Source organism: Trachurus japonicus, chromosome 19, assembly GCF_045865225.1.
Source record: "Trachurus japonicus isolate A0001 chromosome 19, Traja_1.0".
NCBI lineage: Eukaryota > Metazoa > Chordata > Actinopteri > Carangiformes > Carangidae > Trachurus > Trachurus japonicus.
Window position 1 is genome coordinate 20,939,012 of NC_140925.1, and position 13,999 is coordinate 20,953,010.

The 13,999-nt window shown below is 44.4% G+C and overlaps 1 protein-coding gene and 1 non-coding gene across 2 annotated transcripts; both read right to left on the minus strand.

Moving 5' to 3' along the window:
- Positions 1-583: 583 nt before the first annotated feature.
- trnai-uau (transfer RNA isoleucine (anticodon UAU)) lies at positions 584-676 on the minus strand. The gene is given in 2 exon segments: positions 584-619; positions 639-676. It is a non-coding gene; the product is annotated as a tRNA-Ile (tRNA).
- Positions 677-2,650: 1,974 nt separating this feature from the next.
- On the minus strand, positions 2,651-13,205 carry fscn2b (fascin actin-bundling protein 2b, retinal). The gene is made up of 7 exons (XM_085761725.1): positions 13,075-13,205; positions 12,697-12,795; positions 11,808-12,534; positions 5,396-5,552; positions 3,926-4,047; positions 3,654-3,821; positions 2,651-3,551 (listed from the first exon to the last, which is right to left on the minus strand). Exons 2-7 carry the CDS (start codon positions 12,787-12,789, stop codon positions 3,346-3,348), a joined length of 1,473 nt encoding a protein of 490 aa, XP_085617851.1. The 5' UTR covers positions 12,790-12,795; positions 13,075-13,205; the 3' UTR covers positions 2,651-3,345.
- Positions 13,206-13,999: the final 794 nt, after the last annotated feature.

Here is a 13,999-nt window from a genome sequence, read left to right on the forward strand (position 1 = left end):
ACACACTGACCTATTACTCCACTGGAGCTCAGGAGAACTCTTTCATTTTGCTGCAGGTGTCAAAGTCTAATGAAGGAAAACAATGCGGCGCTATTGTTCACACTACAAACCTGCTAATTAACATGTATCGCCACCACTGTGACTTTCACTCCAAACCTAAGATGTTTTATAGGTGCTGTAAGATGAATAACTGCTGAGATTTCCATGTGAAAATAAAAATACCTGGAAACAGACTTGGCTTACATGCAGCCAGGTGCATGACTGCACTGATAGTGATCAGAAGAAAACTTGCACCACATGAGGCTTGAACTCACCATCACTGTATCACTAACTCCAATGAAGTGCTGATCGACTGCACCACTGGACTGTCTTCAGCTTGTTGTCAATCGTCATAAAAGGGATTTGAATGTTCCTCACCAATAAAGAGAGAGTAATATGATAACAAAGTTTGCAGAGCAGCTTAATGTTGCATGAAGGGTGAACTCTGCCTGGAGCGCTGGTGCAGTTATTCAGGGTTTGTAGTCTAGTGTTGTGATGAGTTGTTTGCTCTTTTCTTTTTTCAGTCTCCATGCTAAAACTTGTCTGCTCCAGGTGAGGCTTGAACTCACAACCTCGGCATCACTCTGCAGGTTACTGTCTATAAGTACCGCGCGCTGACCGATTGCGCCACTGGAGCTCATGGAGTCACCTCATTCAGCACCGAGCTGAGATTTACATATTTCTGCAAAAACCAGGCCAACGACTGTCGACAATTAGATCAGTACTCTGATTAGATTTGCAGGGAGGTTGCTGAGGTTACAGAGATAAGAGAAAAATTGGAAAGATGAGAAGAGACCCAAGAGAAACAGTCACGTAGGTGAACCGGGAGCAGGCTACTGCTCTGTCACTGTTTCATTTGCTGTTTCACAAAGTTATTAAGTCATTGAAAACAGAATTTACATTTTTTATCCTAGAAAAATTTTAATTTGATCAATAATTAATCTTTTTATTTATCTTCCATCACTGCCTTTGCCGTTGTCTGTCTTTATCTCCTCCGGCTTTGATTATTGCAGTTCATTCTTGAATCATGTATCCTTGGTCTCTGACTAACACAGAACATAGAGCGGTGTCCTTCAGGGTCAGCGGCTCCCAGGCTTCACTGTGTAAACTCTCTACATCTTCTTTCTGTGTGGCGAGCGCTAATCCCTGTGCTGCCTGTCCATAATAAGCTCAGCTAGAGCTACACCATAGTTGTGGATAACGAACCATCCACGACTCTTTAATGTGAATAATGTTCGACTCATATTCTTTGGCTTCTGCATCACCAAGTGAAAACATGTTTTCATCAAGAGATCATAAACCTTTATTCTCTTCATCAAAAGAAAGCAGAATAAGAAACAATCAGTTGCCAGGGAGACCTACTGCTGATAGTGAACATAACATACAGTACCACTGTTATCAATAAGGGACTGAGAGAGCAGCAGGAGAGGAAGAACCCAGAACAGAGGGTCATGGTCATGGCCTGGAAACCTGCAGCTGGCAGTGAAGCATCTCATCCCAGTCTTGCGGTTTCTATCTCCTGCCAGAGAGAGAACAAGACCAAGTCCAGATCGCTGCAGTGGAAACAGCTGCTCCTGTAGGACGGGACAAATCCCTGCTTGTACCACGGCTGATACACTTTTCTCGATTCTGCTCTTGCAGCAGCTAAACACGAGCCAGCATGTAAAGAGGCGACGTTAGACACACTGGTGAGTATCTGATTGCACTTTCTTCCCCGTCCTTGCACATTAATCTTTGCAGCACCAGGCCTGTGAGACTTCTGTGACCTCTGCTGTCTGTGTTTCCTCCACAGCAGCAATCAGTGCAGCAACCACACGGCAGTAAATCTCGGTTAAAATGAGACTGAGAAGAAATGATGACAGTAACTCCTCTGCTCCAACAGCATGATGCTGAACCTCTGCAGTCACAGATTTCTATCAGTGGTGGACATGGAGCTTCCTGTCTGATAACAGTGAAGTCTCAACCAACACAATGGGACTGAACGCCTTGATGGGATTTGGTGAGATGACCTGCCGGTTAGTGGAGCTGATGGTTCAAACACAAGGTGGGAATTTAACTCATTCACACAGCTGTTCATGCTAAATAATTCATGTTGACACATTTAGAACTGTTCAGAAACAAAGAGCTCAGAGATGGAGACAGGACACTGGACTTTTCACTTTTCAATACAGCTATATCTGAGTGTGAGATTGGGGAGATATTTACAGTTTTGAAATGCATTACTTTTATTTAATGGTTAATAATGTTTAAATTGAGGCAGGGCTATTCCTAGTTCTTTTCTGAACTAGCTTGTAGCTAAGAGAACAAAAATTAAAGAAAGATAACAGTAAAATGAGTTGTTGTAACACACTTCACACCTTTACCTTTGTTAATTTCTACACTAAACTTCTCTTAGCCTGGAATATATTATATTATCCTGATGGAAATGTGACATCACTAAAACAAAACACCATCCATACAAGTTTATTTCTCATCTCTATGTAGAGGAAAGACAGAATAAATTCACAGTGTAACATGATGTAAAGATACAGATGAAAAAAAAAGAATGAAATGAAAAACATCCCCCTGCTGGCAGTGGCAGGTTGAAATGATCCTATTAGCACTGGCAGCATGAAGGCTACATGAGTCTTGGTTACAGTCGACGTCCTCAGGTAGCAACACTATGCTAATGAAAGCTAAAAGATGATCTCAGTCCAAACGGTAACGTTGTCCGTGTCAAATGGCACCGAGTCACCGAAGAAGACTAGACCTGGGCCAGACTGAATGACTGACACCTCTGTTGCCCAGCTTTCACTAATGTAATGAGCAGCCACAGAAAGACCTTGAAGACACAAACACAGATAGCATGGATGGCATGAGCTGAAAGGATAGTTGCACATGATGCTGACGCTTGGTTTCACATCTCTGAAACATTACTGGAGAATCTACATGTCTTTTTTTTCTTTAGTGTCAGACATTAGTTTAATCCTGCATGCTGCATCTAATACTTCCTGGATACAATCTAAAAGAAAAACACAAAAACTCTTATTTTCAGTCACACCGATTTGGTTTTGAGATTGAGTCTTGTCTCAAAACATTGTTCGCTTCATCAAGACTTCTCTTGGCAGATGACCCACAGTCAGCTCTTGCTCTTGCTCTGGTTTTGCCTCCACCTGTGACAGTCGGTCCTCTGCTGCAGCCTCTTTGCAACAAGGAGGGAAAACATAGGATAAAGAGCCACTAAGTCCGAATGCTAAAGAGTTGTTTGATGACGGATCACCTCTACGATGTCATGAGTCAGAGTTCAGGTTTAAACCGGTGCTGTGTTTAATACTCCCACAGTGCTGAGCTGCTCAGGCTGAGTCCATCTCCCTTCAGCGTCCCTCCTTGGTCTCCTCGCAGGTATTTGCCGTTCTTACCGCGGATGGCGAGGCGGCCGTGTTCAAGGAGCTCCAGGGTGAAATCCTCAGGGGTCTCCCCGTCCGAGCACACCAGCCCGGCACTGTTCACGTACCAGAACTGGCCTCCCACACCTGCATGGATTCAGATCAGAAACACTGAGTTTAAATAAGAGCCGAGAGGCAGACCAAACAGAATCAGTCCTGCTGCTTCCTCAGGCCTGTTTCAGTCCTGACCTTTGATATTGTAGGCCCCGTTACTGAACTGCAGGGTGAAGATATCATAGACCGATCGACTGGCATCCAGTGTGTTGGAGTTCTTGTGGTGGCAGATGAAGCCGTTCTCTCCTCTGAGGATCAGCATAGGTCGATTGATCAGTTTCAGAGTGAGCTGCTCGTCCTCGCCTGAAAAGGTTTGACAGCAAAATAAAAACACATCAGAAGGAGCAGGAAAGAGCCGAGATACATGAGTGGAGAAGTAGAAGAAGAAAGAACAAAAAGTCTCTTACCTATGGAGTCACTGACAGCGAGCAGCTGACCGTTCTTCTTGGTGCAGATGTATTTTCCATTGTTAGCTTTTACTGCTACCTTGTGGCCAAGCCACTCAACTGCAAACATGGTGTTGGCCGACCTGCACAAGAGAGAATAGAAGACTCTCACATGTTGGACACACACACACACACACACACACACACACACACACACACACACACACACACACACACACACACACACACACACACACACACACACACACACACACACACACACACACACACACACACACACACGTATAAGATGAAACCAAGTAAAGCAGGTCCACTGCCAGAAACAAAGGTTTTTGTAACATCAGTAGTCCAGAGGTTTTTGTGGCTGGAATCATGAACTCAAACCAGTGCTGGTATTTGCCACATCATGCAGGCAAGCAGCTTCTCTTTATCTGAATCATCAGTACTGCTATAGATTTATATTAAAATTCATGACTTACTTAATTTTGAGTTGTATTATACTTTAAAAAAAAGTATATCTAATAATTAGTTTCTTATGAAGTATTTACGGCATTATTAGACACACAATACCACAATACCTTCATGATTTGCAAACTGGTGAAAAGATGTAATTCGAATGAATACTAATAAAAATAAAACCAAAGTTAATGTTCAAAAACTAATTTGACTGTTTTTTTCTCTCCAAGGCCTGTCACTGTGATGAGCCGATGATGGGACCACATCATGTTCTTTGCTGTTTGCTGTCTCAGTCTGATTGAGCGCTGAAAGATTACACCCATGACAAAACATGTACGAGCATCAGAATGGACTGCTGGTTAGCAACAGGAAGAAATAAAAAAGAAAGAGAGTCGCGAGACAGATGGTGAATCGTAAAGTGATCTCCCATCAAACTCCCCCTGCCTTCAGCTCAGTCCTGGATTCCTTCACTCTAGGAGATAACGAAGGTTCATCTGATCTTATATTATCTTATGTTCCATGGATATCATTAAAACTGAAAGTGCTCTGAGATGTTGGGCTGTCATTTGCCCCCCCCCCCCGTGTTGTTATGGGGTCGATATGGGTCGTTGACATTTTAAGAAACTTTAAAGTAAAGTTACATGTGATTAAAGGATTTAGGTTTGGATGGTGATTTCAGGGCCGTTACTAGGAATTCTAGGCCCCCTGAAATGAATACAAATTTTTTTAGCCTACTTTGTTTTGATGCTAATGCAGCATTACTAGGAGTACTATGAGTCAGGGTCTTATGCAGAATAATTCAGCCATTCAAAGATTAGACTACTGGGTTTTTGTGGGCCCTACTGGTCGCTGGGCCCCTAGAGTTATCATCACCTTTCTCCCCTATACAACGGCCCTGGGTGATTTATAGGAGGCAACAAGCTGCAGTGGTCCACCTCCCTCTGTAAGCATGAAGGACTGACACAGACACACACAGCTGAGGATGTGTTTCCTCCTGCCCGTTCTTTTACTCACACTTCCGTGGCCGTACTCTGGATGCCTCCGTGAGCCACCAGGGCCCAGTAGTTCCCTTGGCTGGTGCGAAACGTGCATTTCCTGGTTTCCTTGTCAATCTCCATCTGAAAGGTCTCCATGTCTGTCTCATCTTCCTGATTGGCTGCGAGGCTGACGCCTGCAGAGGGAGCACAGTGAGCACATCCTGTTATTAATACCTGAGCATGAAAACCTGAGGACTATTTAATGTTCAGAGGAATCCATCCATCAGTCGCCTCTTCATTTTCATTTCCTTTTCTCAACGGCACTGTCCTAAGTCCCCAAAGACGTTTTTTTATTTATCTTACAGACTCTACAGACGTCTTTTATTACTCCCTGATTCCCAATGGCAAGTGGGAAAGCCACAGACAGCCTCTTGCTAATCAGGTTGTATTGTTATGTTTAACTTGGCCCAGCATGAAAGAGATGGTAATCATGTCTGATCTCGGGATGTCGAGTTGTTTTTAACTCCGTTTTGAACTGCACCCTGTGATCTGATGTGCCATTGCACCTTCCTGAGGGTAAATACATTTTTTACTGAATGAACGTCTGGATGCATTTATGGACACGATATACTACGAATAAAACCAAAACACTGAATGTGGCCGTGCAGGAGAATCTTTCACAGACAAGGTAAATATGTAGGATGCCTGTTTCTCACCATAGTATAATAGCTGACACTCTGTGTAGTTACACTGAGACCACTTAACACCCACGCAGAATTCACACCTTTGACTGACAAACACTTTTTACAAAACAATTATTCTATCATTTACATTGCTAAAACACAAAACAGAATTGGTGTCAAACACAAGGGAAACACAACACCGACAAGTCCTTCCTTTACAATATGGAATACTCTCTTCCATGTCAACATATTGCTCGACCAAAAACATAAAAAACAATAGTTTGTTTGGCCACTAACGGACAGATTGCAGGGCACTTAATCCCAGAATATCCCTGATACATTTTCTTAATCCTTTAACAACCCTGATCCCCTTTTTTCTCCTCTCCACTCCTCTTGGGTCATCCTTTCCTCCCTTCCTCCCTTCCTCCCTTCCTCCCTTCCCCCACATCCTTCCCTCCTTATGGCTGACCCCCCCACCTCCCACCACCGCTCCACCTTCGGGACCTGCCTATCTGCCCTCTTCACTGCGGGGCACTGATATAATCAGCTTTCGAGTGTTACCCGTCCAATCCCTCAATCCTCTCCATGAAAGAATAAAAGAAAAACATGAAAAGACCAGAGGATTTTATGGTCCACACATAGCAGGATGTACAGATAATTACCAACCCCTCCCATGGAACGGCCATAACAATGAATAATCAAATAAATTCAGTTTGCCACAAAAACTCTACTAATTGGCTTCATTGTTTTAAACCTCTCAAATAGCCACAGCATATCCATTTATAGAAATACATTTATATGGAACCAAACTATTGTAAAAAACAAACAAAAAAAACCCTGAAATTAAAGAGGTAATTATCAGTACTTGAAAAGTAAAAACTTCATCCTCTGAAACAATTATTACAGAAACTAATACAACTACTCTAACACAAGTTCATATGCTGAACAGAAACGCGACAAAACATCGTTGCAGTTCTGTGTCCTCATGCAACAACTTAGTAAACTGGTTGCTGAGATGAAAAGTCAACAATCCTTCTCTACTTTAGACCTGTGAGTGCATTTACTCGTCCCAGCTGACGTGTGATCACTTAGCTTCAAATATCTTTGAAATCTTTGAAATAAATTGAATGAAATGATTAATTAATTAGCCGTTTCCAGCCCTAATGCTCACAGTGACAAGCCTAATACTTTTAGGAGGAATGGTTAATATTTGAAACAAATCATATTTTAGCATTCTAGCGTTTGTTAATGAGATAATCCAATTAGATTTGAAGATATCTGGTCATAAACCAAACCATTATGTGCAACAACAAGTCAGACTTTTGACCTGATGATGGATCATGAGTGTCTGCACAGTTTCATTGAAATCCATCCACTGGTTGTTGACATGAGTTGAACCTGCCTGCAGCCTTGCATCGCTAAAAGCAACATGAGACAATATGGCTCTATCGCCTGCGTATCCATAGGGAGGTCAAGAAAGGTTACAACACATTTTATGGTGATGTGCTGTTGGTATATTGCTGGTACTAAACCTGTGATTCACTCCAGTGGTTCAAAGCCACTGATGGATGCATGCATATAAATTACATATGCATAATGTAACACTGTACAGATTCACATACCACTTTGTAGAGCCTGGTTACAACATAGTTTTAGCAATTCTATTTTTTTCATATTGTGTGTGTATATATATACACAGTATATTATTTTTATTTTATTTTATTCTATTTTATTTTATTTTATTTTTTTACCTTTCCTTAGCCATAGATGATGATTGAAAAAACTGCATATTCCAGCTGTTTCTATTGAATTGTTTCAGTATTTTTGTCTTCAATTCGATATCTGAGTGTAGAAACAGACTGGAGGAGGGAGAAATGAGATAATATGCAACAAAAACGCCATGGAGGCTTTAATCGCACCTTATTCGCACCAGATAAACTAGGAATCGTGAGGTCTAACAACTGGTTAAATGATCATTGATCTTAAGTGCATTTGAAGCATAAATTTCTACTCTTCTCCTCCGCACCTACGTACGCCTGGGGGCCCATCACTCTCGTTCTCTCTCATCCCGACTCAATGTCATGCTTTGTCTACCTATTCCATGTGTCCATTTCACACTAATTCAAGCTAGAAATGATCCTCAGGCCGGGCTCAGCTGGGACCTCACAGACGCTATCTGATAGATGGAGAAGACGAGACAGAGGAAGGAGAGACGGATGGAGGAGGAAAAAGAGAGAGGGAGAGAGGGGGATTAGATACAGTGAAATCCAAGCCAGCAATCTGAAGATATCAATAGCCACGTTGATGACCATCTTTGACACACCGGTTGGTCAAGCATACGAAATAAGACGTTGTCATCACAGCCACGATCAGTGATAAACTATGCAGCGGCTGCAGTGGCACACTTTGGATCAGACCCCAGTTCCAGCTCCACTTTCTGGTGTTGTCCTACCTGCAGCCTGCAAGTGGAGCAGGCCTGACTAATCCATCAGCGATAGATGCCTCTGACATCCATTATTAATAGTAAGCTGATGCCACTATCCCCCTGTCCCTTATTTCCCTCTTTCTCCCAATCCTCCATCCTTCACGACTGCATGTTGTGTCATTTTTATTTTTTCTTATTTTTGCTTCTTCATTTTTTCCCCCACTTATCTGTGTATGTGTGTGTGTAGATGCATTACGTGTTGTGTATGTACGTTTATACGTGTGCGTGCATGTTCACATGTGTGTTAATGGAAAGTGTATGTCTTTGGACTATCATTTCTTCTTCACTTTCAGGCCAGAGTGGACCACTTAGACCCCGGGAACACAGGGAGGTGATGAGAGACATGATGACAGATCTACACACACTCACACACATGTATGCACACACACACATGCTTGGGCAATATAGAGAAACTCATGGCTGCTGGAAAATACAGAATTGCATTGCATTGTTGTTGTGCACAAAGACTTTTACACTTGTACTGTATGTCTAAATTGAGGATCCTCTTTACTGCTAACCCATTTTCTACACTGTTACTCACGAGCCAACATAACTCTTCTGCGCTAACTGGAGCATGAACAAAGGTGCTAATTTATGTGTAAAGACACAAGCGACATTAGGGAGGACAAAGAGCCCACCTGTCTCTACATATACTCCTATTGTCCCAGAGTCCTTTGAGAGGCCTCCTACACTTGTATCCTCCCTTCTCTGCTTTCCATTCTCCACTTCTGCTCCTTTAATCATCATGTCAGCCTCAAAGGTTGTGTAAAAGGTAATACAGAAGTACTGAACGATTCTGAGGCACTAACATGTATGTTTTCTGTTTGATTCCACTTTTAATCTAACTTCACATGTCCACTTTACACCTGATATCTTTTTTTTTATATTTCAGTGTTGCTGCAAACTTGTGCATCTAACAAGTCATCCGTGGATTAAAAAAAAAAGAAAAGAGTTGGGTCTAACTGTTCATGACAGTGGTGGTGTGTGTGAATGCAGGCTTCAGTGTTTCATACTTTTGTTTCTTTCTGGATGCTACAGAGATGAACTTGTTATTCTTGAAATGAGATGTAACCCCCCCCACCACCAAAAAAAAAAAAAAAACATAACTAAAAATATCATCTCTTTATTGTGTCTTGCTAAACGCTTTCTCTTAAACTGTGTGTCCTCCATTCCTCAGCAGCAGCAGCACACACATGCACAGCCACAGACTGCAGCCGGGTTCAGTGGGTTAGATTAGCAGGTTAGAAGCTGTGGCCCCAGGTGAGAGGCAGCTTGGGTTTCTGAAAGCAGACCCCCCCGCCCCCCTTGCCTTCCAGGAACAGGGGCCAACTTCATCAATAATTCAACACACCTCACTCCAGCACTCACCGCAGCAGGACGGCATGTTTATGTGTGGGTGAGTGTGTTGGAGAAAGATAAAGCGTTTGTTTGTGCAGAACAAGTGTAGGAAGAGAGAAAGGAGAGCGGCAGAGAGCGGGTTGCCACTGTTTCTTTGTGTGTGAATGCACATGTGTGTACTTGTATACATTATAGCTCTCTTCCTATACTGTACCGTGTGTTCTACACTCCGCCATATCTCCTCCTCTTCGACCAATCAGTTTACAGTGCTGCTAGTCCTCTGGCGTCTGCCTGCAGCTCCCACTGCTCACCAAGAACAATGAGCAGTTAGAGATTCAATTACATCACCCAGGGCTGAAGTAACTCGACCCTGCAGACAAGAATCTGCAGCCTGCAGATGGGTGTCATGGCCAAATATGCTGACAAGCACTGTTGGTGTACGCTAATCCACCCCAAATCCAGTTTCAAATCAGACCAGAAAACCCCTTTGCCCATCAGTAAAACTCTTGGCAAGTACTTCGAGCTCATTTCTGGTTAGATGTAACGTGACGCTTAGAATTACAATTTTTTAAATTCTTTTTTTCAACTGATCAAGGAAATTCAACCTTGTTTTTGAGAAGAAGAAACTTTGAAGACAATGCGAAGCAGGTGTAATCCTTCAGTAAAGTATTGTGGTGTCAGGCCTGTTTGCCGATCAAATAACGCTCTCCAGCACTCCCTGTCACAAGACCGAAGAGTAAATACATGACACACTATCAACAGAGCATTACTGTACGCCATATAAGTTACCAGCAGCTGTTTCAGTAAGCCCACGGGGCAAAAGCGTTAAGTGTTAACACCATTACCCAACAAAGCCAGGAGGTACATTTGAGAGGTTTTGAAAGGGGAGGGGGTTTCTGAAAAGATCACCATTTATGAGATCATTTGGGAAAGGAAAAGGGAAAACAACATCCTGCTCTCTCAACTTTTTCTATTCCATTTGCTTTTATAAAAACTATAAATTATAACCATAAGACCATAAAACCTAAACTTTACTGCAATTTCAAACTCATTGCAAAATGTTGTTGAAATATCTATTTCAGTAGTTATTCCCAGCATGGGTGTACAATAAATCTGTCATTTAATCAAATCACCCACTGGTGTAACACTTAATACCAACCGTGCACTAACCTAAATCAGTTGCAGCCCTAAAACAAATGATGTATTGGTCTCAGGTCTCCCAGATGAGCATGATAGTCTCCCGTATCAGCCTCATCTATCTTGTTTTTCCTGGAAAGATGCAACTATTCAGTGTGATGCCAATGCATGTTGATGTGCAGAATACATTACCCATAATTACCACGCATCTCTTATCAGCTGTCAGCCGTTAGAGAGTGGTCTATTGTCTTAACCATCCATATTCAGCGTGTCCACATGCTAATGTGCTTCCTGCGAACTGTAAGATGAGTTTCCTGAAGACGTATCAGTGCACAGTATGTATACATGCCAGTAGTAGTAACCGTAGTAGTTGTAGTATTTACCTGCCCTCTATTTCATTATGTATGTGTGTAGGTCAGATCGTGTCAGCTGAAGGCTCATGTGATCCACCGTAGCACCTGAGGTCAAACTCTGCCCATTTAATCAGACTTTTGAGATTCTGTGTAAAATTTTAGGCATCTAGTAAAAGTGGGTTAGGGTTAGGGTTAGGGGGCGCATGTTGCAGGGTGGGGCGTATGACGTCTGTCCGACTTCCCATTTCTCCAAACATACATTTCTTTATTTTTGTGTCCATTAGTCCGACCTCCCATTTCTCCGACTTCAGTAACCCTAACCCTAAACCTAACCCTAACACTGTAGAATAACTCGGATTAATGGGTAGTTGGAGAAATGAGCCGTTGGACTTTTGGGCGGTCGGACTGACGTATGCTCCCCTGCATGAATGGGGAAAAGAAATCATCTCCTACCCTGTCTTATAGAGACGTATCGCCCATTGGCTGCCATCAGAACCACCTGTGGGTGACTCTCCTCCAGGTCAAACAGTTCGTCTTTGCCCGGCTTGGAGCAGCGTCCAGACCTCAGGGTGCCCGTGGGCCCCATAGGGGACAGGTACTTCCCCTCACAGTCTTTGAAAGCCAGCTTCCCACACTTCAGCTCTAAGGTGTACGCCGTGGCCCTCCCGCTCTCTGTCAACAGTTTCCCATCGTTGCTGAGGAAGCGGCTGTCGCTGGTCTTTAGGCAGTACTTGCCGTCCAGGTAGACGAGGGTGAGGAGCGCCGCCACGCCCCAGGGGATGTTCAAATCCATGGCGATCTCGCCGTCCTCCGTGGAGAGGTGGGCGTAGCGCCTGCGGGCCACAGACAGCAGGTTGGCCTGTGGATGCAGGGCCAGGTGCACCGCCCACAGCTCGGTGTCGGCGATGATCTGGGCGAAGCAGGACAGGTAGTCCCGAGAGCCCCCGAAGAAGCGCAGGTGCTGCTCGGACTGCAGGGCCCAGCGACCGTCGGACTGAGCCACGATGAGGAAACGACAGTCTGAATTCTGCCCGTCGGCCTCGCAGGTGACCTTGCCGTCCTTGTCGGAGGCCAGGTAGCGTCCCAGGTGGCTGCGCAGGTAGACCACCTGGGTGTCCTGGGAGTCCTGCTCCAGTGTCCAGATCTGCTTCTTCTTTAGGCTGGGAGCCGATGCATTCACCTGAGGAACAAGAGAGGGCATCAGTCTTAAATCTAGTCTAGTCAGGATCTCTGAAGTCTGACAGCTTCACGCCTGCAGCCTCAGCTGGAGTCTGAGTCCGGCACAGATGTACCAGCACCACAGCTACAACAACAACATGATGGTGGTTCCATGTGCTCTTACCTTGAAGCCAAAGGCCTCTGCAGTGAGGTAGCGACCCTCGTGGTTGATTAGACCAAACTGCAGCATCAAAGGACGGTTCCCATTAGCAGGCATCTTCACCTGTGGATTCAGGAGGGGGGGGGGGGACAGAGAGGTGAGACGAGTTAGGGATGTTAGGGGTACGTACGACTAAAGAGCTGGATTCATGTTTTTCAAAAAGGTGAGAAATAAGGAAGTAGGTGATGTCATGGACACTGATGAAATGCAACAGTTTTAAAAACAGGAAATCAATTCATTAAGGTACAGTATATAAAGAACTCACTCCCATGACCACAGATTCCTTCCCCGCCCAAGACTTTATTATACATTTTTCCAGCCGCAGCCTCCTAATTTACTTACTGTGGTTTTGTGGCTTCCCCTCTGCAGTTTGTGTGGCTCTAATTCCAGCTCCCAGACTTAAGAGGTTTCTTTTCGACAAGCGTCCTCTTGTAATTCTTCCTCTCTCTCTCCTCTCAGCGGCTCAGACGCTCTGTGGACCGGCTCTCCCAGCTCTCCCAGCTCTCCCAGCTCTCCCAGCTCTCCCAGCTCGCCGCCACCGCTGCCTCTCTTCTCCTTAATCAGGTTAGAAGCAGCAAAGACTTGAGTCAACCTTGATCTCTCTTCAGTCCGCCGTCAAGCTCTCTACCACTGTAGACTCATTTTGTTCTCAACTGCTTATCTCCACTTCTGCAGCCGACCCTCTCCCTCTCCCTCTCTCTCTCTCTGTGTATCTCCTGTTGAACGGTGCTCTCTCGTCCAGACTCACTCCGGCTCTTGCTTGACTGGTTATTTACCCTGAAGGCTCAATCGCTTGCCCCCCTCCAAGTCTAGAGTTCTTAATTTTTGCCCCCTGTCCCTGGGTCGTATTGAGAAACTCTGCCTTGTGCCTCTCCTTCCTGACGTCCCGGTCCCTCGTCGGTCAGGCAGAAGTTTGATCGGTGAAGAAGAACATCGGCAGCAGGTGTGCAGACTTTGGGCTGGTGCATTGAGGGGCTGCTTCACTCTTTCCCCCAACATAAGCCGTCCATCACAACTAAACTCAGCAACAAAGGGTGCTTGCCTCTGTAATCTTAAGCCTCTCTCTGTGGCTTTTTCCTCCCATCTTCTCTCTCTTCTCCCTCGCTGCTTTTCTCTAACCTGCCATGTGTATAATCCTGCCTTCCTTTCTCTGCCTCTGCGCTTTATTCTGAGCTCTGCACTTCGCCTCTTTCTGTGACACATAAAAAGACAGGTAAGTAGAAACAATACACACACACACACACACACACACACACATGGAGCGCCG